Here is a 24,739-nt window from a genome sequence, read left to right as displayed (position 1 = left end):
GCTTCAGAGCTGCTGTAATTTCACCAGGGGGCTGCATCTGTATCTACCTGTGCAAAAGTGTGTTTGTGTGTTGAGAAATATCGAAAATCACCTTTCCATGCAGATCTCAATGTCCAGCATCTCGTAAAGTCAACAGCTTTCATCTGAACTGAGGGTGGGGGGAATAAACAGCCTGGATTCGCAATGGATGAAAATTAGCAGGTAAAGTCCCTCTGGTCATTAGGTGTCTTCCCAAAGGTCCGACGTGCAGAGGAGCAGAAGCTCCGGGAAGCTGCCCGGCACAGAGCCACTAGCTGTGGTTGGGCAAATGAAGCTGGTGGGTCCCAGCACCGTGAGATTAAATGGGCATTAAAGGTTGGCATAGGTTTGATGGTGCCCTAGGCAGCTCCTAGGTGATCCTGGTCAGGTTTTACCCAACCCCAGTAGCAGCCAGTTCTGTCTGAGGCCTTCAGGAGGAGGGAGCAGCTTTATATTCCCCTGATGAGAAAGCCTGGTCCCAGAGCTTAAGTTACATATGGTTATATATGGTGTATATATAAGGTTGAGCTGCAAATAGCAGTGAGTCTATAACCTCATCCCCTAACCCTAATATGACCGACTTGCCTTTCTCCTTGCAAACAGGGCACCAAAAGCTCCTAACCAACTCTGAAAACCTTTTCTACGCTTCACTATCATTCTCATTACAAGTCATTTACTTTTTTGTCCAATCCTTCTGTCTTAGGTGAAAGCTGCTTTAAAGCTCAATTCACAATTAACTCTATTTCTTTCCCATGTTTGTCTTTGCTAAAACTTGTACGGTCTGGCAGGGCAAGAACATGCAGTGAAAGCAAGCGCGTTTACCTAATGTGTGTGCAGAAATATTTCATTGAATTAAAAACCTTACCAGAAAAAAAAATGACAATTTGACATGCAATTTGACTAGGTGGTGAGTGAGACCAGTGAAATTTGCTTTAGGCTCAAAGACCCACTTTACTGGGAAATTTGAGGTTTAAAACGGAGCGAACCAGACATAAAAATCAGATACAGCTGCTATGGTTAGTAGGATGCAGCAACAGCTCTACTGTACAGAATTTTTAAATGCTTTAGATTAAGGAATTTATTAGAATAAAGAGAGTAGAAGGTTTCAGTAGTACAGCCAGATATTTAATATTAACTTTATTTGTGCAGTTTGGAATAAGATAATCTGATTTTTCTCTTCCTTTTTATTTTTGGCATTTGGAAACATTTGGAAGAGCTCAAAGAATAGTTACAGTGTGAGAAAGTGGAACAAAACCTTGCTTTATTTTTAGAGGGAAAACTGAACAGAATACATGGAGGCACTTTGATTCGGAAGGAATCTCAGTTCTCCCCCATTTTACTAGCATTTAAAAAAAGATTTTCAGTTCAGTACCACTGATAAAATATTGTGATTTTTGTTTCAAGGGCCAGAAAAAAAGCCCTTGGATTATTCACTCCATTGGAGACAAACTTTGCACAAGGAACACGCAGCGAGCATCCTGCTTGTGTTCAGAGCTGTGTGACCTGCAAAGAAAGCAACACAAATAATATCCTACTGGGATTAAATTTCATATGTGTCTTTAGCCTGCCATTAAATGCTCAGGAAAACCACTGTTTTTTTGTTTATTTTTCTTTTGTTTTTGTGTTTTACATACAGGAAGGCAGGACTAAAGGACACCCTGAAATCTGCTGTACCTGAGCAGCCGAGAGCTGCGGTCAGAGGGCTCTGGTCTGCTGCTCCGAGCGTGTTCACGGTGCTCCTGTCCTGCTTCCTTCCTGGGGTTTGCTGCTGCGCTCTGGAAGAAAAGGCAGATCGCTAAAGTACAAGAGCAGGATTCCCAGTATGCGCTTATCCAGCTGGAAAAGGGGAGGAAGCGGCGGCATGAGAACAGAAGCCTTGGCAGCTCCCTGGGCGCCCGGGTGAGGGGTTTCTCTCCATTGATGTCGCACCAAAGAAAACTGCACTGGAAACCCCCTCTCCCATATGCAAAAAAATGGGAGGAAATGCAAAATTTTCTACCTATTATGCAAGTTCCTTGCTCCAAATGAGGCTTGGAGGAGCCAGCTCAGGGTGCTTTTAGCGCCTGCTAACACAGGAGGGAGCTGCCAGCTCAGTACTGGGAGCTGCTCAGGTGTCTGGGTGACCCACCAAGAGACGTTAAATCAGACTCGACGGAGGTGGACACTGCCTGAAAGGGTGTTGGGTGTTTCTTTGTTTTGTTTAAGTACATGTTGTGCGTGGTGTTTCCCTGTGCAACGAGAAGCTGTGTGTTTTACAGCTACATCAGTCATCTTCTGTCCGGCTGCCCGTGGCAAAGCTCTGAGTGGGCTGAATCACGCTGGTACTGCAGGTATTGAGCGCACAGCTGGGCAGAAAGGGGCTATGAATCAGAAACTCCTGGTTGTGTTCCTGACCCCGATGGGTCACAGTGGGATTTTCCTGCTTTATATGAGAGCTGCTCTTGTACCTTCAAAAACATAGCTCAGACCTAGCTCACGAGTCACCTGCGTCAACGAGTTGGGCTTTTGAGGAAGGCAAGAAAGACAACGTGGTGAGCACATTGTGTAGCTAGAGGCTGCTTCCCACCACACTTCCATTTTGGCCAGTTTTGCAGCAGGGAGGTGACGACCCCAGATAGTCCCAGCAGTCTGCCTTCTTGCTAAGCACCTCATGTTCTCTTTCTCCAGTCATGAAGACAGTCCTTATAGCAAGTGACTTCATTTTCCATCCTGAGAAGACCCACTGCACACGCTGCTTTGGTTGTGATTCTGCTCTCCACATGTTGCTTCGTGCCCAAGGAAGACAGATGGGTCCTTGGCTAAGACTGTGTGAGAAGGTATTACCAAATGCCATGTGAAACAGAAGCTCTCAGTCCCAGCCCGTCCCCAAAATCCTGTTCCTACTTCACCAAGGTGTTAAAGTCTTTGCTCTGCCGCAGTAGATGGAGCAGCATCAGCTTCCTGGCAATAATTAATGATAAATTGTGGGGCTCGTACAAACATGACTGACACAAATCAGACTGTGCACTTATTCCGTGGAAACAATGCTCAGATTTCACAGAGGTCTGTCCTGGACATGCTAAAGATATTTATGAATTCAAAGCTTTGCAACTGAGGGAATGGCTGTTTCTGGAAGTTTTCTTCTAAAACTGCGTGTATTGAAACATGGGAATTGTGTAAAGAGCATCCCTACACTGTTCAATTTGAGAACAGCTTAAAGAACTCAATGGGATCAACAGAAACCTTTGTATTCCAGGAAATTCAGCTCACTCTGAGGTAGAGTTGCACAAAAACGTCCCTAAGAAAAATCAAGCATAAATTCAGATTCTGATCTTGAGCTGAGCCTTCAGGAAGACTATTCCAGCTTCAGCAATTCAGGAGAGGGCAATATTAATGAAGAGAAGTATCTTCTTCCAGTGGCAGGCTTAATGTAACCCTTTCACGTTCTCTTTTTTAAAAATATTTTTTGATGAGAGGCAAAAGATACCAAATACTAAAGAGATTAAGACTTCTCCCTTCCTTTGAAAGGGGCAACAGCGTTTTGTAGTTAATGAGGAGAAGCCTTGCTTTTAGGAACCTGAGTTTTTGCACAAGTCTTTGCAGAATATATGTCACTAGGCCACAAAGGTGAAAAATAATAATAAAAAAGGACTTTTGTTGATACTGGAGTAATCGGAGATAAATGCAGGGGATGTGTTGGGGACAGGGAAAGCAAACGATGCCTCATGTGTGGTGAATGGCTCTGAGTCGACAGCTGCCGCCATGAAGCTCTGTCATTTCAATATGCTCAGCAAGTCTGCATGCCGGGGAGGATTTTTGACCCAAACAACTCAGAACTTGTGAAAATTTAATCCTGGGGTTTTGCAGGAAAGCTTGAGGGAGTCCCAGGGGATATTGGCTTTTCTGTTCTGCACCAAAAATTCGAGTTTAGCCCAAGCCCTTAATGGCAACAAGTGTCACATAAATCTTGGAGGGGTCTCAGAAGCTTCCAATACCTTGAGCAATTGATTTACCTGAAAAAGCCAAGACAAAATGGTCAATGTTGAGCTAAAAGATACTCTTGCTGTTTGGAACTGTCCCTGAACTCAGTTTGTAACTTTGCAGATGAGGAGCCTCTGCAAGATATCCCGGTCAGAGAAACTGCCAGCATTTAGCAGGAAACCTGCTTTTGCAATTGCTGTGCTTTGTGATTAGGCCCCCAAGCTTAGGCTTTTTGCATTCAAGAGTCACAAAATACTTGTGACAATCTGTGACACTGTAGTCTACCAATGTTTCTCTGTCTTTCTCTTTTTTCTTTTTTCTTTTTTTTTTTTCTAGGCTGCCTTTCAGTCCTTACTTCTTTTCAGCTTTGTCTACTGCGATTGCAACGAAACCCAAGAATTCTGAAGTCTGCACCACAGGTACATTTTGTTCTAGCAGGCTCAAAAATGGGTGCAGGTCTCTCCATATTCCTTAGGTACGTGTGCTCGAGTTATTTGTCTAGGTTCCTTGTGTAGTAGAGGCAGAGAGAAAATTGAGGCAGGCTCACCTTAGTCTAAAAGAGATACTTAAGAACAACCGTGGTCTGAAATTGCCTTTTTTGGTTGTAAAAGGAGTCAAAGGAAGATCATAACCTCCATCCATTTTCTGCCCAGACCTCACTGATGATTTGGGTCCCATTTCATGCAGCAGGATGGAAAGTGGCTTTTTTTTTTCTCCTCTCACTGGTTTTGCTGATCTCATCCCTGAAGAATGTGGGTACCTTCATGGGCTGGGACCAACACGCACTTTCTGAGCCCAGAAGGTTTCAGACTCCTCAGCAAGTGGCTGTTTCTTGAGAGTGAGAGAGAGAAACTGAGTGTGGCTTTTACCCCCTTGAAATGAAGGCATTGGGATTCGTCCTACCTGACCCAAGAAGGGAAGGAGGGTGAAGCTCTGTTACACAGCTAAGGGCAGAGCAGTTTCTATTAGTCATGGCTGCTCTGGTTAAATGCAAGGGTTTCTCACACAGATGTGTGAGAAAAGATGTGCATAGCCCATTCTTCGTGTGGCTAGGAGGATGGTGCTGGCCGCTTTTCACTGGTGGCCACCGACAGAACTAGAGGAAATGGCCACAAACTGAAGCACCAAAAGTTCCACGTGAAATTAAGGAAAAAAATTTTAACAGTGAGGGTGACAGAGCGCTGGAACAGGCTGCCCAGAGAGGTTGTGGAGTCTCCTTCTCTGGAGATCTTCAAAACCCGCTTGGATGCAGTCCTGTGCCACGAGCTCTAGGTGACCCTGCGTGCGCAGGGGGTTGGACTAGATGACCTCCAGAGGTCCCTTCCAACCTTAAGCATTCTATGATTCTATGCCATAAAGTACAGTAGGGAGGTACTGATATTAGCAGTGGAGGTGAAAAACAAAACAAAACAGGGTTTGGGGAAATCTCTGGATTAGGCACAAACATCGCCTGGGAGTTTCACTAGCAGTTTTAGGGGAGCAGAACCCTGCTTCTGACAAGATGCTTTCTGAGCACTGGCTCGCGCTCGGCGTCTCTGGGAGCAATTGCTGCAGTCCTGCTTGCTCATGAATCAAAATTCTGCACCTGGGCCCAGAGAAGTGGGTCTCTAACCTGTTTAAAACAGATTTCAGGGTGGTTCAAAGCTGATGAATGCTTCCCTCCAAACTTTGAAGGGATCTTCTGTTTACAAAAATCAAACAACATGCAGATTTGAATACTAACCTTGTAGAGGGGAGTCGAATGACTGCTGATCACTGTCAGAGTAGCTGTCGAGGGTGATGTGATGTCTAAAAGGGAGTTATTAAAGCTTCATCACAAATTTCTAAACAAACAAACAAATCATAGTATCTCATTAAATAGCTGACAATAGCTGGTCTAAAATTCTACTATGTTTTCTGGTGCTCTTATAGCAAAAGGAGGAGATCATAGGCTAGACCCTGCAAAAGCCTTTTTTTTTTCAGTATATTCAGCTAAGATTTTTGCAATATCCATGGAAATTTCCCATGAGATAAGTAAGGTCCTAGGCAAACACTTGGAATAATCCGTCTAATCCTACATGTCCTTATTCTAAAACATTGAGTCACATGGAATAGATGTAGAGAAGGGGAGTGCTTGTATGAAAGCAGATTTTCTTGACTTATTTATCCCCAAAAATAAAAACTGAAATGGGAAAAGATTTTTCTGCTTTAAGCATTTCTACATACTAAAGCTCACTACAGTGAAGTCAAAATAAACACAGGAAAAGATGGGTACACACGAGTTATAAATAAAAGCGGGTTAGAGCCTTTCTTCTGACTTCCACTTGTCCAGAGTAAACACCTGGAGAAGCTGCTTGCTGGAGCTAGAAGCCTATTTAGTTTAAAGGTAGCATTTGGTAAAATTATTGAAAAAGAAAGATGCAATGCTTTGCACCAAAAAGGACTAGTCTCTAACGGGAAACTCTTCCTAATCCTGCTGCTGTTTAAGCTCCCCACGACACGAAATCACACTGATTTATTGGTCCCTGTGCTTTGTTCCGTTGGTTCGGTGACCTGAGCTTTGCTTTAGTGAGTGGATTCTACTCTGTCACAGTGTGCATGGTTCAATGACCTGGATCTAAGCGCTCCCTGGATTTGGTAGTAAATCCTGGGAGTGTGCCTGGCTGCTGTCTACCTGTCAGGAAATGGGCCATGGTGCCGAGCAGAGCGGGACACGCCGTCTTCTGGAGGCGGCTCGGTGGCTCTGAGAACGCCGAGTTTTCCACAGTCTCTCTGCTTCACCTAGTACCCAAGCAGCCCTATAAAAGGTCTTCCCCGTTTTCTCCTGTGGGCCTCTTGGAGAAACAGCACCTGCCCTGGGTGGACTCTTTGCCCCTTTGCAGACAGCCTCCTTCCCAGTACATGAATGTTTTCCATGGATCGAGGTCGCCTTCCTTTCAGTGAGCTTCATGACCGCCAGTCCCCAGGTGTGTGAAGGTGGCCAAGTGCTGCTCTCGGTGTATCAGTGCTGCTGTTGAGTCACCTCGTTAGCTGAAGTCAGGAAGGACTTCAGGGTGGAGTCCCGGGCTTCTGTGTGCTGGAAATTCCCTCGAGCTGCACACTCTGTTTTGGCCTTTTGCCTTCCTCCCTAGGGAGGGTATTTCCCTCTTGGGTTAGTCAGAGATGTTTGTGTTTTGCCGTGTTCCCAAGGCAATAAGCATCCTCTCCTCATCTGTTTGCTTATGTTGCATCTAAAGTGAACTATGCAAAGCTCAGGTACCCAAGACAACTGAGGGATGGATCAGCCACTGGAACCTTGCTAGATCACGAGAGCAGGAGATGGACGGTCCAGCAGGTGAGAGCAGGGTGGGAAATCCAATGTGCTGGGTCAAACGCTGCACTGAACCCAGGCAGGGATGAGTTACCCAACGCAGGGCCCGTACGACATGCTGAGCTGATGTGGAGCCACATCACCAGCCACATCACCACATCGGGCCTAATCTTTGACAGCAGGACACACGGGCCTGTGCACTGTCTGCTGCTCTTGAGGGTTATGCGGAGTTTCTCTGTACGATGGCTCTCCTGCATACGCTGCTGCTCCCAACCCACCTCCCTGTTTGTCTCCTGGAGAGACAGAATTTAAATGAGAATGGGCTGAAGGTGGGTGAATCCCCCGGTCAGAGATGTCTGGGACCAAGCAGAGCCCAGACAACCTTGAGGAGGCCAAATATGTTCAATAACCCTTGATTGCTCTTGGGTTGGAACACTGAGAACCTGAGCTGGGAAACTGGCCTGGCTGGGAAAAAACGGTGACACCGTCTGTCATGCTTGTAGCAATGGTGGGCATGGCTTGTTTCAGAGGAAAGATATGAAGTTCATAGAATCGTAGAATGCTTAAGGTTGGAAGGGACCTCTAGAGGTCACCTGCACACACAGGGTCACCTAGAGCACGTGGCACAGGGCTGCATCCAAGTGGGTTTGGAAGATCTCCAGAGAAGGAGACTCCACAACCTCTCTGGGCAGCCTGTTCCAGTGCTCTGGCACCCTCACTGTCAAGAAATTTTCCCTTAAGTTCCTGTGGAACTTTTGGTGTTTCAGTTTCCAGCCATTTCCTCTAGTTCTGTCTGTGGCCACCAGTGAAAAGAGGCCAGCACCATCCTCCTCACTGCCTCCCTTGAGGTACTTATAGACACTGATTAGATCCCCTCTCAGCCTTCTCTTCTCCAGGCTGAACAGGCCCAGCTCCCTCAGCCTCTCCTCATAGGGCAGATGTTCCAGGCCCCTGATCATCCTTGTGGCTCTGCGCTGGACTCTCTCCAGCAGCTCCACATCCCTCTTATACTGTGGAGCCCAGAACTGGACACAATACTCCAGATGTGGCCTCACCAGGCCTGAGCAGAGGGGCAGGATCACCTCCCTCGACCTGCTGGAGATGCTCTTCTTAATGCACCCCAGGATCCCATTGGCCTTCTTGGCCATGAGGGCACACTGCTGCCTCATGGTCAACTTGTCTTCCACCACGATGCCCAGGTCCTTCTCTGCAGAGCTGCTCTCCAGAAGGTCAATTCCCAGCCTGTACTTGTGTCTGGGGTTATTCCTCCCCAGGTGCAGGACCTTGCACTTGGCCTTGTAGAATTTCATGAGGTTTTTCACTGCCCTCACTTAAGTTGTTAATTATGATCCAAAATCTCAGCATTTTCTGCTGTAGTTGGAAAACATGTGTTATGCAGTAAATGTATACAGGGCTAACACATCTTCAAGGCTGCAACGAAAGAGGGCTATCTAACGGCCAGTCCACAAGACTCTTGCATTGTGCTCCTCTTTCTACTAGTGATTTACTGCATAGCTCCAGGCAAAACGTGTACCTAAGCTGTAATATTTTCTTCTAGCTTCCAGTTTACAGAAAGCTTCAAGATCCTTACTAGGAAACTGATGGAAAAAAAAAGGGCAAATTATTATAATATTCTGAATTACTGTTTTTAAGTGCACTTTCCTGCTTCATGCTCGTGCATTAGCATTCCTCAAAGCAGTGCCTAGAATGACCTCTGAAAACAGAGAAGAACCAAGCCCCAAAGAAAGGAGATGTAGTGAGCTGTATGAAACCATAGCAAGAGAGGGTTAACACGAGGAACTTGTTGCTACATCTGGAGGTATCTCAGGTGGGTGATTTATTTGGTGTGCCATTAGAAAACAGATTTCCCCTACACAGAGGGTGGAAGAGCCTGGAAAATACTTGGTGTAAGGAGGAAGTTGGAAAGTATGAGGGTTGCTCTTACATAGGAGGAGGAAAAGGAGAATAGTTATTACAGCTGGGCCCTTCTGTTATGGCTCTCTGGAAGAAGAATGGGGAAATGAGGAAGACTGAGTGCTTCCTTACAATGCTGTGTTTGGTCCCATTCCTTGAAAATAAATTTGGACTTGAAGTGTTGCCTGAGAAGTGGAGGGGCAGAGGTTCCTGCACCAGAGCTCTGGGGTGCTGCATGGTCTTTTGGGGAACTGGGGGATGGGGAATTCTCCCAAGGGTGACATGAGAGGTGATCTGACTGCTGTGTGGTGGCAGAGGTGTGGATTGTGAGACATTGGTGTGACTTTCCCAAGGACCTCAAAGCTTGGGACACTGAGGGGTGTGCAAGGCAATGGTGCCCGCATTGACTTTGCAGATCTTCCAGATGCAGTTTTATCAATTAGCTAAATGTAGCTCCTTTCTGGGTGATGGAGAAGCTCCTTCTGTAGCTCCTCCAGCTGCTGGAGAAGAGAGTTCAAACTCCTGGCTGCTGAAGAGTGACCCACGCCTGTTCTGAGCTTAGAGAATACCTAAGAGCCAGCCTGGAACACCTGAAACTGGCCCTCCATGAACCTCTTTTCAACTTTCCTGGTTCTTCCCCTTGTCACCTAGTGCTGTCCATCTTTGCTGAGTTATCTAGTTGTCTTCTCTTCCAGCTGCTCAGCGTGGAAAGCCCGATTCGGGTCTGACAGGGTGAAGCCAAGCTGAGTCCACTCGGATGATGGTATTTCTGCCAGCTTGCAACAGCACGTGGACCTGGGGGAACCTGTTACAACAGCTGAAAACCACCTCTGGGAGCCTCCCAGAGGTGGCCCAACCGCTTAAGAACCAGAGTTGGGCTCTGCCCGCTCCTCCGAAGCCACCAGAGCTCGTGGTCCAGGCTGTGCCGTGCAGCTGATGGACCTTGTAGTGATGTGGCACCCGTGTTCCTGTCATGCTCAACGGAAGGAGCGTGTCCTGGAAGTGTCCTCGCTGCTGCTAGACTTGATGCTCAAGGGGTGGCGAACCCATTGAATGAAGCCGTTGACATGATGGACTCAGACCAGCACTGGGCAGCTGAGCTGTGACACCCTTGGCAACGAGGCAGCTGGAGAAAGTAACCTCATCATCAAGCGCTCCCTAGGAAGGGTGAAAAGCCGCTGCTAGCGGAGACCCCGCTGCTCGAGCCTCCCCCCGGGAGCTCCGTCCCTTCAGGGAGCAGCCAGATAGACCTAGCCGCCGCCGCAGCGGGCGCCCCCGCCTCCTTTACGGGTGCGAGCGAAACCACGAGCGCGGGAGGGGGATCGCTTCCCCCCCGCCCCATTAACAGCCCTGACGGGAGCCGCCGGAGCCGCCTCGCTCCCCCCGCCCTTCCCGCTGGTACAACCCAGAGCGCGCGCGGGCGCCGCCCTCCCCTGGCGGCCATGCGCGGGCGCGCGCGCCTCCCCCCGCCCTCCGCGGGCCGCGCGCGCCCCCGAGCGCAGCCGCCGCCTGCCGGAGCCGCGAGCGCGGGTGAGCGGCGCGGGGCGGCCCCGCGGGGACGCGGGGGCAGCGGCCGGCGCTGGGGGCCGCCGAGCCGGCAGCAGGAGGGGCGCCCGCCTGCGGGCGGAGGGTCCCGCGGCGCTCGCGGGGCGCTGGCGGGGCGAGGAAGGGCCCGGCCCCCAGCTGGGGACGGGGCTGGCGCTGGCAGCGGCGCCCGCGGAGCGGTGCCGGCCGGGATGAAGACGCGCTCGGGAGGAAGGTTTCCCGCCTCCCTGGTGACGCTCCGCGCTGTGGCAGCTGAGGTGGAGGGAGCCGGGACCGAGGCTGTCCCCGGCGCCGGGAGGGACTTGCCGCTCGCGGCGGAGGCCTCCGCGGGGTCCTCACCTGCAGCGCGGGCGGGATCGCGCTGCGCGAGCGGGGAGCGCTCGGCCCCGCGGCCGTTCCCCCCGCGAGCACAGCACGGCCGAGGTCTCCGGCAGCCGTTTTAAGGCGAGAAAGGGGCGGCCGCGTGGGCCGAGCTCCGCTCCCACCTCCCCGCCGCTGGGAAGCAGGAAGCACCAGCGGAGCCGGCGGGAGGCGCCGGCCGGGCTCGCCGCGGGGAACGCGCCCTCCTCGCGGCGCCCCGGACCCCTGCGCTCATCCGTCATTTCTCGGTGGTTTTGTTCGTTGTGCCTGTCGCTTTATTTATTTATTTGTTTATTAATCCCCCACCGATTTCCTCCTGCCTCCCTTTGGGCCCAGCGTGTGCTTTCTGCTTCCTGGCTGTTCGGCGCAGGGCAGCGATGCAAACCCTGTGGTCTCCCTTCTGAGATCAGATTGAGCAGGTTTGGGGCAAAAAAAAAACCCCCAAAAGCAAGCAAAACAAAAACAGCACATTGGGTGCTTTCTTGCCCAGGTGGCATGGAATATTGTCTTTGTTTGACCCGTTTGGGTCAAATTCTTCCTACAATGCCAAATCCTCCTGTCTCATTCGAGAATGTAGTGCCCCATGGAGAGGAGGTCTAACCATTAGCTAAGAGATCTCTCTGCTGCCTGGCTGCATTCCAGCTTGGAAAGGGACTGTGCAAACTCGGATCCTGTCACCCCTGACGAGGGCGGATGGCAGATCACGTGTGTATTGCACATGGTTAGAGACCCGGGCACGAGTTGAACTGAATTGTGGAAAGCAGAGGCTGAAACAATCCACTCGTCCTGAGAAATCTGCAATCCTTAACGTTTCCAAGTCGACTTATTTGATAGGATATATAAAAAAAAATACCAAGATGGGTAAATAATGAACGTTTGAGAGTTGCTTCATGGTTACTGCAGAAAAGGTGTTGAGTACAGCTGCTTGCGCCAGGTTGAGCAGAGGGGGCTGCAAGTAGAGGCCAAATTCTTCTGGAGTAGCTGTGGGGAAGAGCCAAAGCCAAGGGGGATGGCCAGGAGTAAGATGTGTTGGCAGGTGCTGGTGCAGATGACTGTCCTCATTCCAGCCATGTTGCTGCTTTTGGATTTTCTTCATTTGATCTTGGTGTTTGGGAAAGAAATCTTTGCCTTTCTGTAAAACTTTGTAGCGTGACTTTTCATGATCTCTGTCTTGCGGGGAGCCCATTCCCAGTGCCACAAAATACCTTCAGGATTGTTCGATATAGGTTCATTTCTGAAAAATATTTTTTGCTTTTGGCTTTGTGACCTCAAAAGGAAGTAATGCTATTTATTTTTTCCTGTTGCAGAGACAGGGACCCTGCTCCTGTATCAGGAAGGGATCATGAGCCTTTTCTAGGCTGAGCATTTCTGATTTTTCAGGTGAGTTGGTGTGTGGTGCAAACTGATCAGCCTGTCCCTGATGCTGAGGCAGAGGGCAGCAGCTGATGACACTGGCTTTGCACGGTTGATTTTACTGCCCAGGGAGGTTGTGGAGTAGCCATCCTTGGGAATATTCAAAATCCACCTGGACAGAGTCCTGGGCAACGTGCTCTCGGTGACCCTGCTTGAGCAGGGCCATTGCGCTGGGTGATCTCTAGAGGTCCCTTCCAACCCTTCACACTTGCCTTGGGTAGCAACAGGAGCTGAAGTGTGTGGGATTCTTACCAGGCTGTGGCTTTTTGCCCTTTATAAGCCTGAGAGAGCAGTAGCTGAGGTGAAAACCTTTTTTTTTAAAAAAAAAAAAAAAATTCCAGAGGAGGCATGTTTATAAAATAGAGTCAAAGATGAATTGTTTATTTTAAATTCTAGATCTCCAACCTAGACTCCTGTTAGACATCCCCAAGGAATTTCCCAAATGATCTGCTTGATCAGAATGGTGTCTCAGCGGAGAAGAAAATATAAACAACTTTCCTTTTCTGTGGTGGATTAAGATTCCCCAAAGTGAATGTGCTCGGGGGATGAAAACTGGCAAGGGACATTCCCCAAGCTGGTGTGTTGTGCAGTCAGCAAAACTCAAACAAAACAGCCCGTCTTGATTGGGGTTTTAAAGACTCCTGCATGTTAATGAAGTAATCTAAAATAAATATTAGTAGTTCACTGCACCTTAGTGTGTTGGAGATGCTTTTTTTTTCCAGCTGGGCTTTTAGCTGCTGCTTCTGAGACTGCTGGTGTGTTTGGTTCTAGATGTGCAAGGCTTGTCTCAAGAGCATTTTAATTCTAGTTTAGCTCCTTGGAGAATGGGATTCTAGCTCAAAACTTTTGCCAGGGGAGCTGCCTGGGTCAAAATGTAGAGACCGCTATGTATAGGTGATAAATTATGGTTATATAGTTTTTAGCCCAGGGCCATATATCTATTTATGATATGCCCAGTGATATGGGCTTCTTGATTAGTTTTCAGTCTCTCATAAATGCTGAATGTGGGTAGTTTGGCTGTTTTTTTGGGAGATGAGGATAGTGCCCTCCTGTCCCCATTTCTTTAACCACTTAATTCCCAAGAGATGTCAGAGCAACACCGTTTGTATGTGGTGACCAAGTTGGAGCAAGCTAAAGCAACGTGGGATTAATTTGCAGAGTTAATCTGGGATGGGTTATGGGGCGGGGGGCTCAGCTGCTTTTAAACCTCCTTTGTGCATAAGGAAGAGGAATTGGAAGTGAGTGCTTTTTGCTAGAAAAAAAAATAGCTGTAGAGGATGACCGCTTTCTGCAAGGACTAGCTTAACTCCCCTGCCTTTTTTTTTTTCTTTCTTTGTTTTTTTCTCTTTTCTTGCCGATAGTTTGTGAGTGGAGTGGGAAGCTTCGGGCACCATGACAGACTGGGTGCTCCTGGGGATGATTGGGGCGCTCGTTGCGCTGCTGCTGCTGACGGTCTTCGGCTTCGCCGTCTACTCGGGCCTCTTCACGGAGGTGGTGGTGAGCGCCGGCTCCCCGCCCGTCGGCAGCATCACGCTGGCCTACAAGTTCCGCGTCGGGCCCTATGGCGAGTCGGGGCAGCTCTTCACGGACGGCTGCAGCATCTCCTCGAAGCTCTGCTCCATCGGCGTCTACTACGACAACCCTCACACGGTAAGAGGCGCGCGGCGGGGCCTGCACACGGCCTGGGCGTTGCTCGGCCCGTGGCTGCAGCTCGGGCTCATGGCGGGGGCTGCTCCCTCGTGGTATTCGGGGCACTTGCGGCTCATCCTCCTCAGGGCATCACTGGGATTCACTCAGCCCCTTCTCCCACATCTGTAAAGGATGATCTGTGTGGAAAGGCACCTGGAAACGCTCTCTTGGGTAAGTCTTGCTGGCAGGCAGTGCCTGAGCGTAACTTACCCTCTCCTGATCAGGCCTGTTAACAAGTTGTATCCCTGATCCTCTTGGGGAGGGGACGCCGGTGTCCGTCCTCCTGAGGTGACCATTGCTTGACGGATCTGCTGGAATCCAAGACTCCTTCAGAACTGCAGCCTCTACTCTGTGGCTCAAAACATGATTTCTAGTCACTGTGCTCTATCCTTATCCATACTCCTCACCATTCTCCCTCTCTCCTGTATTTTAGAGTTTCCCTTTAGGCTTTCCATCTCCTAGTGCTTCTTACTGAACCCTCAGGTGGTGTTTGGGGAGGCGACTGGTCTCCCGTGTGATGCAACTGTTACTGCTGTGTTTTACACTGAGGCGAGCAGCAAGTTTAGTGCCCAATGGCTACGAACCAGACCTAAGAGCTGTGGTGGGTGCAATCGAGGCAGCACCGAGAGCAGGTGACCGTGGAGCAAGGGGCTGGGCAGCCTGGCTGCCAGCGCGAGGTGGCACCGAGGGCACCGGATGGCAGTGGCTGGCCGTTTGTCCCTGGCAGACAGTCTGGCTCCCCGGTAATTCCACAATAGCCGATGTGACCCGGGAGGAATGTTGTGAGGGAGGAGGGAGCAGGGGGCGGCTCGCAGCTGCCCACTGCGGCGGGGCTCTGCGCTTGGATGGTAGCAGCTCTCGCTCGGGGCTGCTGGTCCCCGGGTGTTGAGCTGGCCGGCCCTCCCCAAGGGACCCTCCGGGGCTGGGTGACACCTGCCTGAGCAGAGCCAGGGCTGCAGTGTGGCAGGAGAGAAGAGAGGCAAGAAAGTCCTGAACTTGGCCATGCTTGGTGCAGCTTGGTGCCTTCAGCTGCCTAGGTAGAGGTGTCCCTGTATCTTAGGGCATGACTGGATGCCATATTTCCATTTTCCAGTTGTTGCTTCTGGATCAGTGTTTCTCCTTCTTTGGGAAGGCGAGTGGCAAGGGGGACCTCTCTTTTGGGCAGAAACGGGGTCTGGCCCATAAGCTTGGACAATTCTGCCCGCGAGGAATGTCTCGTTTGGACTGGATGAGGGGTGGGAATAGATGGGGATGGTCTGGTGTATGGGCTAAGTGGCACATGGCACGGATCAGAGAGGCTAGTTCTGCCTTTCACTGTCTTTTGTTCTTGCAGCCCGTCGTCGGGATGTTGTTTCCTCTTCTGTTGCTTTTGGAGATGGAGCAGGGCAGCTGATGCTGTTGGAAGGACTTGACGTCCCCACTGAGGGACAAGGCGATCTCCTGGATGTGGCAGGACACAGCAGGGCCCTTGAGAAGGAAAGTGGCAGGGATCTCTAGTCAGTTTCTTGGCCCTTGTGCAGGGTCTCTAGCTGGTTTCTTGGCCCTACATCTGTGCATCAGGTTGGGAGTTCCTGTCTGTGATTCCAGACAGGGAAACTGCTTCTCTCTTGGATCCTTCTGGACAAGTGGACTGAGCTGGGAGTTGCTTGGAAGCTGGAACTTCACAAACGTCAATCCTTGCGCTCTTCTCCTAGGAGCAGGAGCTCTGGTAGGAGGGTTTGGGGGCTGACCTGCAGCTCCAGAGCTCCTTCCCGCTGAGCCACTTGCTCCTGCCGCCTCTGCAGCAGGTATCGGCGCTAACCCTTGCTGACAGGGAGGGCCGGGTGCTCCCAGGAGGCTAGGCCTGGCGGGAGGTGCAAGGCTGCCTCCAGGCTGCTCTCTGCCCCGTGATTATTGCAGATTGGGTCTGTTCGTGCCCTTGTCCGTCTTGGCTGGGGCGTTTTTGGGGTGTCAGGAGCTCTGACAGGGTCTGTGCTCTGAGTGAGCCGGTCTCAGACGCCACAGTCCTGAGAGAGGCTGAGCATCCAGGAGCTCGAGGAGGACACGAGCCTGTTTTTTCCCACTGCAGCTCCTGGGTAGCACTGGGTGATGAGATCAGCCTTCCTGGGGGATCCTCGTCCCGTTACTGGGAAGAGCGGGCCAGGCAGGTGGTGCCTGAGGAAGGGCCAGGGAAGGATGGAGCTAGGAGGAAAGCTCGGGCTACGGCAGCCTCTTGCCCTGGGTCGTTCCCAGCGAGGAAGGAGGGGGCTGCGCTTGGCCTGGGCTCGGCTGCTCCCTCACAGACCGCGAGGCCATGGGCTACGGCACTGATAGCGCCTGAGCCGAGCACTGGGAGGGAGATTGTGCTTGGGACGTACATGGAATCGGCTGCCTGGCCTCACGGCAAGTCAGAAAGGGCCTGGGCCTGGTTCTCGATGGGCACCTTGTTCTTGCGTACGGTGGGATCCATCCTTTTCCCCGTGGAGGACGTTGCTGAGGGGAGAAATTAGCTGCTGCTGCTCCTCCTTGGTGCTGTGGTGACCATGATGTGGCTTGAAACATCTCTTTGCGCAGGGAAGCAGAGGCTGGTCCGCTCAGAGATCTCAACCAGTTTGTGATGTTGGCCTGTGAGCAAAGCCAGACCCTTTTGCCATGAGGAAATTGTGGCACCGTGGAAATGGCTGTGTCCTACAGCACCCCGGCCCCATGGCAGTGAAATGCAGACAGGCTCCTATCCAGGAAGCCCCCTCGAGTCCGGTTCCGGGTGTGCTCCTCACATCCCCATCTCCCTGCAGGACTTTGGTGACCCTGGCGCAGCTGATGGAGAGGGGATGGTCCCCATGGGGCTTTTGCTAGCGGGTCTGGAGAGGAAGGAACATGGGATTTGGAAAGCTGGAAGGTAGTAGGAAAAGCACTGGATGGCAGCTTTGTGCCGGGATTAAGGTGAAGGAGAGCCCTTCGTTCGGGGAGGTGGCCGGAGCCTCCCAGTTGGTTCTGCCTCGTGATGGGCCCAGGGGAGGCCGTTGTGGGGCTCCTCGACGGCCTCTGATTTCATGTGCTCGCCCAGCGACGCTCCCTGGGCGCTCAAGAGCCCTTGCCAGCGCCGTGCTCCGTATTTCAGTGGGCACAATTAACATTAATTTCCACATTTTCTGCCTTTTCATGTAATCTTTTAGCAGCCCAGACAGCTTCTCCCACTGCTGCCAGGGAACAAAAATAACACTGCAGCAGGGGCTAGATATGGCAGCAGGTTTATGCCCAGCTCCAGCCAAGCACTTCTGCCCAAACTGACCTGTACTTGCTTGCGGGGGCCCTTAGCTTACAGTTAAGACCTTTCTGCACTCAAGGACTAACCCGTCCTCGAGCGTTGGACGGGTGAGACGAGTCGCCCTCCAAACGCAGCGGGGAGTTTTGCTCCTTCCAGGCAGAGCTGTCCTATGAATAGGAGAACCAGTCGTTTCCAAAGCTTTTCCTGTCTGCCTTGTGGGGGAGCTGAGGGTTCCTGTTCCCTGCGAAGGAGTGACAGGTCCCACAGGAGCGTCTCCCATGGCAGGTTGTGGTTGTTGTCCCCTTTCCTGTAGGTGCAGGTGTGCCTGTTGCTGCTGCAAGCGCCTGTTGCTGCTGCAAGCGGGAGAGCGACGCGCTGCTCTCGGATTCCCCAGTCAGACGCAACTCCTGCTCATGTGAGACATTTCATAGAATCGTAGAATGCCTAAGGTTGGAAGGGACCTCTAGAGGTCACCTGCACACGCAGGGTCACCTAGAGCACGTGGCACAGGGCTGCATCCAAGTGGGTTTGGAAGATCTCCAGAGAAGGAGACTCCACAACCTCTCTGGGCAGCCTGTTCCAGTGCTCTGGCACCCTCACTGTCAAGAAATTTTTCCTTAAGTTCCTGTGGAACTTCTGGTGTTTCAGTTTCCAGCCATTTCCTCTAGTTCTGTCTGTGGCCACCAGTGTAAAGAGGCCAGCACCATCCTCCTCACTGCCTCCCTTGAGGTACTTATAGACACTGCTCAGGTCCCCTCTCAGCCTTTTCTTCTCCAGGCTGAACAGGCCCAGCTCCCTCAGCCTCTCCTCATAGGGCAGATGTTCCAGGCTCCTGATCATCCTTGTGGCCCTGCGCTGGACTCTCTCCAGCAGCTCCACATCCCTCTTGTCCTGTGGAGCCCAGAACTGGACACAATACTCCAGATGTGGCCTCACCAGGGCTGAGTGGAGGGGCAGGATCACCTCCCTCGACCTGCTGGAGATATTTATAGCTAATATCTCCAAGAAAGCTACATTTTTGAATGTGTACTCTGCCCTTCCTCGTTTTGATGCTGTCTCACCCCAGAGAACAAGGGCTGCAGGAGGGAAGCCTGGGCTTGGATATTCAGTGCTCGCAACGGAGGGTTTCCTCTCCTCGCGTGCGATGGCCTTTGCCCGGCAGGGCAGAAGGCAAAACTTTCCAGTTGGTGTCGCTGAGGAAGTGCTTGCAGTTAAATGGAGAGGGGAGGGAATGGGGAGGCTGCCCTGGTGGGTCCAGCTTCCCCAGCACCCCATCCTGTTTCCCCCATTGCTCTGGGGCTGCGGGTGAATTAGCTGTGCTCGCTACACGAGGGGTAATGGTTGTTGCAAGGAGTTTTATCTGGATTTTCCTTGAGTCCTGAGTGCTCACGTGCTATGAAATGCTCTGTATGTTCGGATGGAGCACGCTTTGGGAACTGCAGTGGCTCCATCTCTAGCAGCAGTGCCCTGTGAAGAGATTTTTCTTTCCATTTTTGTCCACCTTCAAGGTTCACAGCTCTGCTGTTTGTGGTACTGTCCCGCTTGCTGGTATTTCTCATCAGTTATGACGATTTTAACCTTCATGTACCTGGTTTCCATGGGGCTTTACGCAGGACCGAGGCCGCTTTGCAGCCCTTTGACCACTTCAGGCAAACTTGGGAAATGAAACTTGTGTCGTTTCTTGCTCTTGCTGCATGGATATAGTGGGGGTGGCCTTTTCCTCTCTCTTTAGTGGTCATGCTGGAAAGCTCTATGGCACACAGCTCTGCTGCAAAGCTGCAGGCATCACCTGGGGCTTGGCCGTGCTGTGGGTCTCCTGTGCTGCTGATGTTCCTGGCACCAGGGCCGGGAGCCTGGCTGGTGCTGGAGACCGAGCACACGTTGGAAAAGCAGGTTGGCTGGTGGTGCCAGCCCAAATCCCAGCCTCTGTCAAGCACAGCAAAGCAGAGCCGCTCCTTCCTCACCTGCACGGGGCTCTCTTCGTTGCTCCTGCTCCCTTTTTTTGGGGGGCGAGCGATTCTTGCCAGTGCTGCCTGGTCAGCAGCGCTCTGCAGAGCCCCGCGTGCATCTCCCTCTCACAGCACACGAGGACAGCAGTGAGCCATCTCGCACATGTCCTTGCCTCCTGGATGATGTTGCTTCTGAGATATATATATATATATATATATATATATCTTTTTTTTTCTTTCTTCTCATTTGCATCTGTTTCTGTTTCCCCTCCAGGATGCTCCTGTGCAGCGGCAAAATTTTTGGAAGGGGAAGGGAGGGCAAGGTCCTGCAGGATGGGTGAGCTCCAGGCGAGGACGTTGCTGAGCTTCAGTGCAGGCAGAGCAGGATGGAGGAGTGCGGGGCAGCCATCCCCTTTTGGGGACACACGGGGCTGGAAAGCCGGCGAGTGACAACGTGCATCTCCTCTCTGCCTCCCGTCTTTCTTGCCAGGGTTTCAAGGCCGATTCGAGCGCGTTGTCTGTCTCCCTGGTGGTTGCTGACACTTGTCTGAGCAGATCCGGGTGAATTTTGTCCCCTTCTACGGCATGGAGACATTCGTTCTCTGTCCCTCAGCAGCTGAAGAGGAGGGAGGGAGGTGGTTAGGAGGAGGCAGCAAAGCTTGGGCACTTCCACCGGGTTTTCTGCCTGTGGCATCCCCTCTCTGTCAAGCAGGTTTGAGGGCAGCCAGCAGGAGCAACAACACGTCTGGCCTGCTTGGATGCTGCTTTCTCGGTGCCAGCTGCACCCTCCTCTCCTTTCCTGGCTCCTCTTTTAAGCCCCTGCAGCAGTGGGGAAAGGAGCGTTGGCCCTGGAAGCATCCTGCCTTCCACGGCTACCGGCCAGCTCCTTCACTGAGCGTCTCTGCGGGGGCTGAAGGGATGGCAGCTTTGGTGGCTGGGGGCAGCCGCGAGGCCGCCCTGTTCCCCGGCACATCCCTGCCCAGCACCGCGCGCAGACGTGAAACTGGGCGGTGAGATGTGGCTGCAAAGCAGGAGCGACGACGCCTGCCTTCTGGGGCGCAGGTGTGGAGGCGGTGAGAGTGGCGTGGGCCAGCGCGGCGCTGGCGCCGCCACCACCAGCGCCCCATTTCCTGGAGAAGTTCCTAAGCCTGGCCAGGGATCCTGCCGCTTCCAGTCTTCATAGGAGACCGGCAACGTGGGCAAAGACTTGCTTTGCCCAGGTCTGCCTTTGGAGACAGCTTTGCCTGGATGTGCTCGCTGTTTTCCTGCAGGCCCCGTCCCCCACACGGCGGCACGGCTCCATCCTCCGGCATGCGGTGGGAGCAGGCGAGACCTGGGGCTGTCACGCTCCTCCTAACCCCAGTGAGCTGTGGGATGTTCTGCACGTGAGAATGGTGCTGGGTGGCTCTGTCCAGCAAGGGCTTCGCTAGGGTTGGTGCCGTTGTGAGGTGTGTGTGTTGCTGCTGTCCCGGAGAGTGGAGGGTCCTCTCCAGCCAGCTTTCTCCCTCAGCATCCAAACTTTCCTTCTGTGGAGGAAAGGCACGGGTTTGAATGAAAGGCTTTTGCCAGCAGACACCTGAGCGACATTTTGCTCTTGGTCACAGGTCCCTTTGCCCTCCCAGGAGGTTAGTGCCTCTCCCCCATTCAAGGATAAGCTTAGAAAGCTGGCAGGATTGCGAACAATTTCAGGGCAGATCAGCGTCTTAGCTAGGAGCAGCTACTTGCTTTGCTGTCCCTGGTGCTCTTGTGCTGGCCCACTGGCCACAGCCTTTGCCAAGATTTATGCTCCTTGGCTGGGAGCCAAGAACACTGAATGGCAGAGCAGGTTAGAGGAGAGAAACTCGGCCCATACTGGGAGAAGGACTTTCTGAAGCCGAGCCCAGGCACAGCCTGGCCACGTAAAAGCCATTCAGCTTTCCAGGTGCTCTGGCTGCCACGCTCAGCAGGTGAACGTGCGATGCTTTGGCCTGTGTCCAGCCTCTTTTTGTGACACTGTCTGTTTGTTCCCTTCGGTCAGGTAGCGCCAGAAAAGTGCCGATTTGCCATAGGCCGAATCCTGAGCGAGGGCGATGCGAAGCCATCGGAGGAGCAGATCAAGCAATTCCAGAAGTATGGCTTCAAGATCTTCTCCTTCCCCGCTCCCAGCCACGTGGTCATGGCGACGTTCCCGTTCACCACACCGCTGTCCATCCACCTGGCAATCAGCCGCGTCCACCCAGCCCTTGACACCTACATCAAGGTAAGCAATTGTGCCAAGGAAAGCGGCGTGTTCATTAACAACACCGTTAAAAGTTCTTCTTGCCTTCGGCTGATAGGACTGTTCTCAGTTCTTGCCTCTTGATGCCTTCCCTTGGACCACATGAGCAAGATCTCTCCTGTGATCCAGCTTATAATTGCTCCATAGGGATGTCCCCCCATTCTTTCATTCAACTGTCGAGGGTTGGGGAGTCTTTTCTGCTGTCATCTGATTGGGAGAAGCAAGTCTCATCTGATGATTTGTTCTATTTCTCCCTTACAGAGGGGTAAAACCTGCTTGAAAGTCTGGCTAGTAATTATGATCAGGTTTGTACGCCTTGGTTGTCATGTATGGTGCTGTGAAACTTCTGGTTCAGTGTAACCTACAGGGCAAATGTATCCTGCTGGGAGAAGGCAGAAACCTTTTGCCCCTCCCGAGCTGATGAAAACTTGATTTCAAGCCATGATTGAATTCAATGTCCTTCGGCTCCACGTGGATTGCGTCTCTGCCAGCGCTGCTGGCCTTCGCCCTGCAGAACTTGTGGCTGTTTTAGCCCTTGCCGCTTCCCTGATCTGCTCGTTATTCTCCCTGCTTTGGGTCTTCTCACGTCAAGTGTGGGGCTGGTTTGTGTGAGCTGCCAGGGCCAACTGCAATGAGGGCGTTTCTAAGAGGGGAGAAGGTTGGACAAGGGGATGGATCACACCTGACATGGACACCTCTGGGCCTAGACCTTTCTGGAGAGCAGGAAAGGCCCTGTCTGGTTGTGAGCTGGGGAAAAGGTGACTCTGCTTCCTCGTTGGGGAAGATGTTTGGCGAAGGGTGGTGCTCACCCTGTGGCTTATTTGACCGTGGAGTGCCGGCAATTTCATTTGTTCACGTGGAAACGCTCTATTTATAAACTTGCTTTTCCTGGCAAAAATCCCAGCCCTGTAGGGGAACTGTGAGAATCTCTCTGGAGATTTTTTTTTTTTTTTTTTTTTTTCTGCAAGGTTGCTGCTTGGGTGCCGACACCAGAATCCCAGCTCGGGGCTGGGAACAGGCCACCTTGTCCATCCGTGGTTGCCTGTGGGAAGCAGCAGAAGAGATGGCAGATGAGACCATTGCCACCTTGCACCCCATGCTAAAGGTGGCACCAAGCTGCCAGGGATTGGCACAGAGAGCGTAGTCTGTGCATTGTTCCCTGTCATCCTCCGTGTCTCCTGGAACCTGCCTGATGTGCTGGGCTGATGTGGCCTGGCAAGCACATAGTTCACCCAAGGCGTGAGCTCTTTAGAGCCAAAAAGGGCACCCCCAGATTCTTCTGGGAACACCTGGCAACTTTTAATAAGAGTAGCCATTTTCTAAACAGAATAAAGAACGAAATCGTGTGGAAGTGCCGGCATCCAGGGAAGTAGCCAGAGCAAGAGGAGGATCGGGGGACCAAGCGTGATCTGCGCCTCATGGTTTGTCTGGAGCAGAGTGCTCTGCTCTCAGGCGCGGGTCCCTTTCTCTTTGGTGCCGTCCTGAAGGTTACAGCAGATGTTCCGCTGTGTGGAGATGCTGTCAGGCCCTGGGAGCATGTCTTTAGGGGCGCACACTGCTGCCTACCCTTGTAGAGCGTTGTCATTCCAGCTGTGCAAGGTTGTGAGGAAGGGAGCGGGGGGAGGGAGTTCCTGGCCTGAGCGGTAGCATATTCGGGGCAGAGGGAGCGGGTTCAGGGCTCTTGCCTGTCCCTGTGTGCTGTGCCAAGGGTGCTGGAGACTGTGGGATTTCTGCCACCTTTTGGGAGGGAGTTAGGAGGTGATTTGCAGCTCCGCTGTGAGTTGTCACCCGAGACCTGCCCTCAGGGCTTCTCCTTCACGAGGACCAGGGAGATGAAGCCCAGAGGGTCCCTGCTCCACCAGTGACCCCAGGTTTGCTTTGGGCAGGGCCTCTTGGGACTCCTTTCGGCTTGCGGATGAGCAGGGAGAGGCCCCGGGACACGTGTGGCTGCGGCAGGGCAGGGTTCCCCGCTGGCTGCTCCCCTGGTGGGAGGCGGGAAGGCTTGGAGAAGCAGGGGGAAGGGAAGGGAGAAACGAAGGCGGGAGGGAAAAAAAAAACTTTCATGGAAACAGGCGACCTGTGCCCATTTTGCGATGGGAATGTGAGTTACCATGGAGACGACTTCTCCAAATAGCTTCTTTCATCCCTTCTCTTCTCCCCTCCTTCTTCCCCAACCCCGTGCTGGCCTCCCTTAAGGAAACTGAGACAGCAGTGAGACAGATTTATTTTAATTAATTAATTTATTTTTTCCCCACGGTGTCTGCTTGGAAGAAAAGACGCTTTTAATGAGAGTTGTGGGTCAGGCGCAGCTGTCCCCTCACGTCCCGCTGGGATTTGGGGAGAAGGGAATGGGATGACAGGAGAGAGGAGGGCTCCGAGGGGCCACAGTGGCCGAGATGAGACACCCATCTCCAGCCGAGGGAAGGAATCGGCTCCAATGGAGCTGTTCCTGTCGGATGGGAGGACAGCGGAGCAGCCTGCTAATAAGGGGAAGGAGCTGAGGGAGAGGAGGTGGGAGACGGAGGGGAGGGAGGTGGAGGAGGCAGGTGGGGAGCTGCTCCCGGGAGTTGGGTTGGAAGGAGGGAAGTGGAAGACTTTGGAGGTGGGGATGGGGAGGGATGGGCTCGGGAAGCTGCTGCAAACCCAGAGAAGGGGAAAGGGAAGAGAAGGGCCCTGGGAAGGGGCTTATGGAGGTTCTGGGGAGCAGGAGGTGAGGATCTGGGGAGTAGAGACCAGGGCCAGGAGAGGGATGAGGGGATGTGGAGCCAGAGGGAATGAGTGAGGGGAGCTGCGGCAAAGGGACCCACGTGGAGAATGTGCCCTGGTTTGGCCTTGCCAGACAAAGTTGCTGTTGCCCAGATTTGCCCTGCCCTGGGGCACCCCGTGAGCTCCCGGCTGCTCAGGAGCTGGCGGCATCTCTGTGCATTCGCCCTGGATGCAGCCAAGGCTTTGGGCAACCGTGTGGAAATGGCTGCAATCCTCCAAGCCAGCCCAGCAGCTAAAGGAAGAAATTCTTCCTCTTGCAATGGCAGCCTGACAGCAGCAGTAACTGGCCTGATTTGCCTCTGGAGAACCCCAGGAGACCCTGCTGGCTTGCT

The 24,739-nt window shown here is 52.4% G+C and overlaps 1 protein-coding gene across 1 annotated transcript in view; it reads left to right on the top strand.

Moving 5' to 3' along the window:
* The first annotated feature begins 13,864 nt into the window (after nt 1-13,864).
* TEX264 (testis expressed 264, ER-phagy receptor) overlaps nt 13,865-24,739 on the top strand; it is a 48,638-nt gene continuing 37,763 nt past the window's right edge. The window contains exons 1-2 of the mRNA XM_010224107.2: nt 13,865-14,149; nt 21,402-21,623. Of these exons, the coding sequence (XP_010222409.1) occupies nt 13,892-14,149; nt 21,402-21,623 (480 nt within the window). The 5' untranslated portion in view covers nt 13,865-13,891. The remainder of the gene's footprint in view (nt 14,150-21,401; nt 21,624-24,739) is intronic.

This window comes from Tinamus guttatus, unplaced genomic scaffold (genome assembly GCF_059628265.1).
Source record: "Tinamus guttatus ecotype Peru unplaced genomic scaffold, ASM5962826v1 Tinamus_guttatus_pri_ptg000163l, whole genome shotgun sequence".
Lineage (NCBI taxonomy): Eukaryota > Metazoa > Chordata > Aves > Tinamiformes > Tinamidae > Tinamus > Tinamus guttatus.
This window is presented reverse-complemented; position numbering and strand designations above follow the sequence as displayed.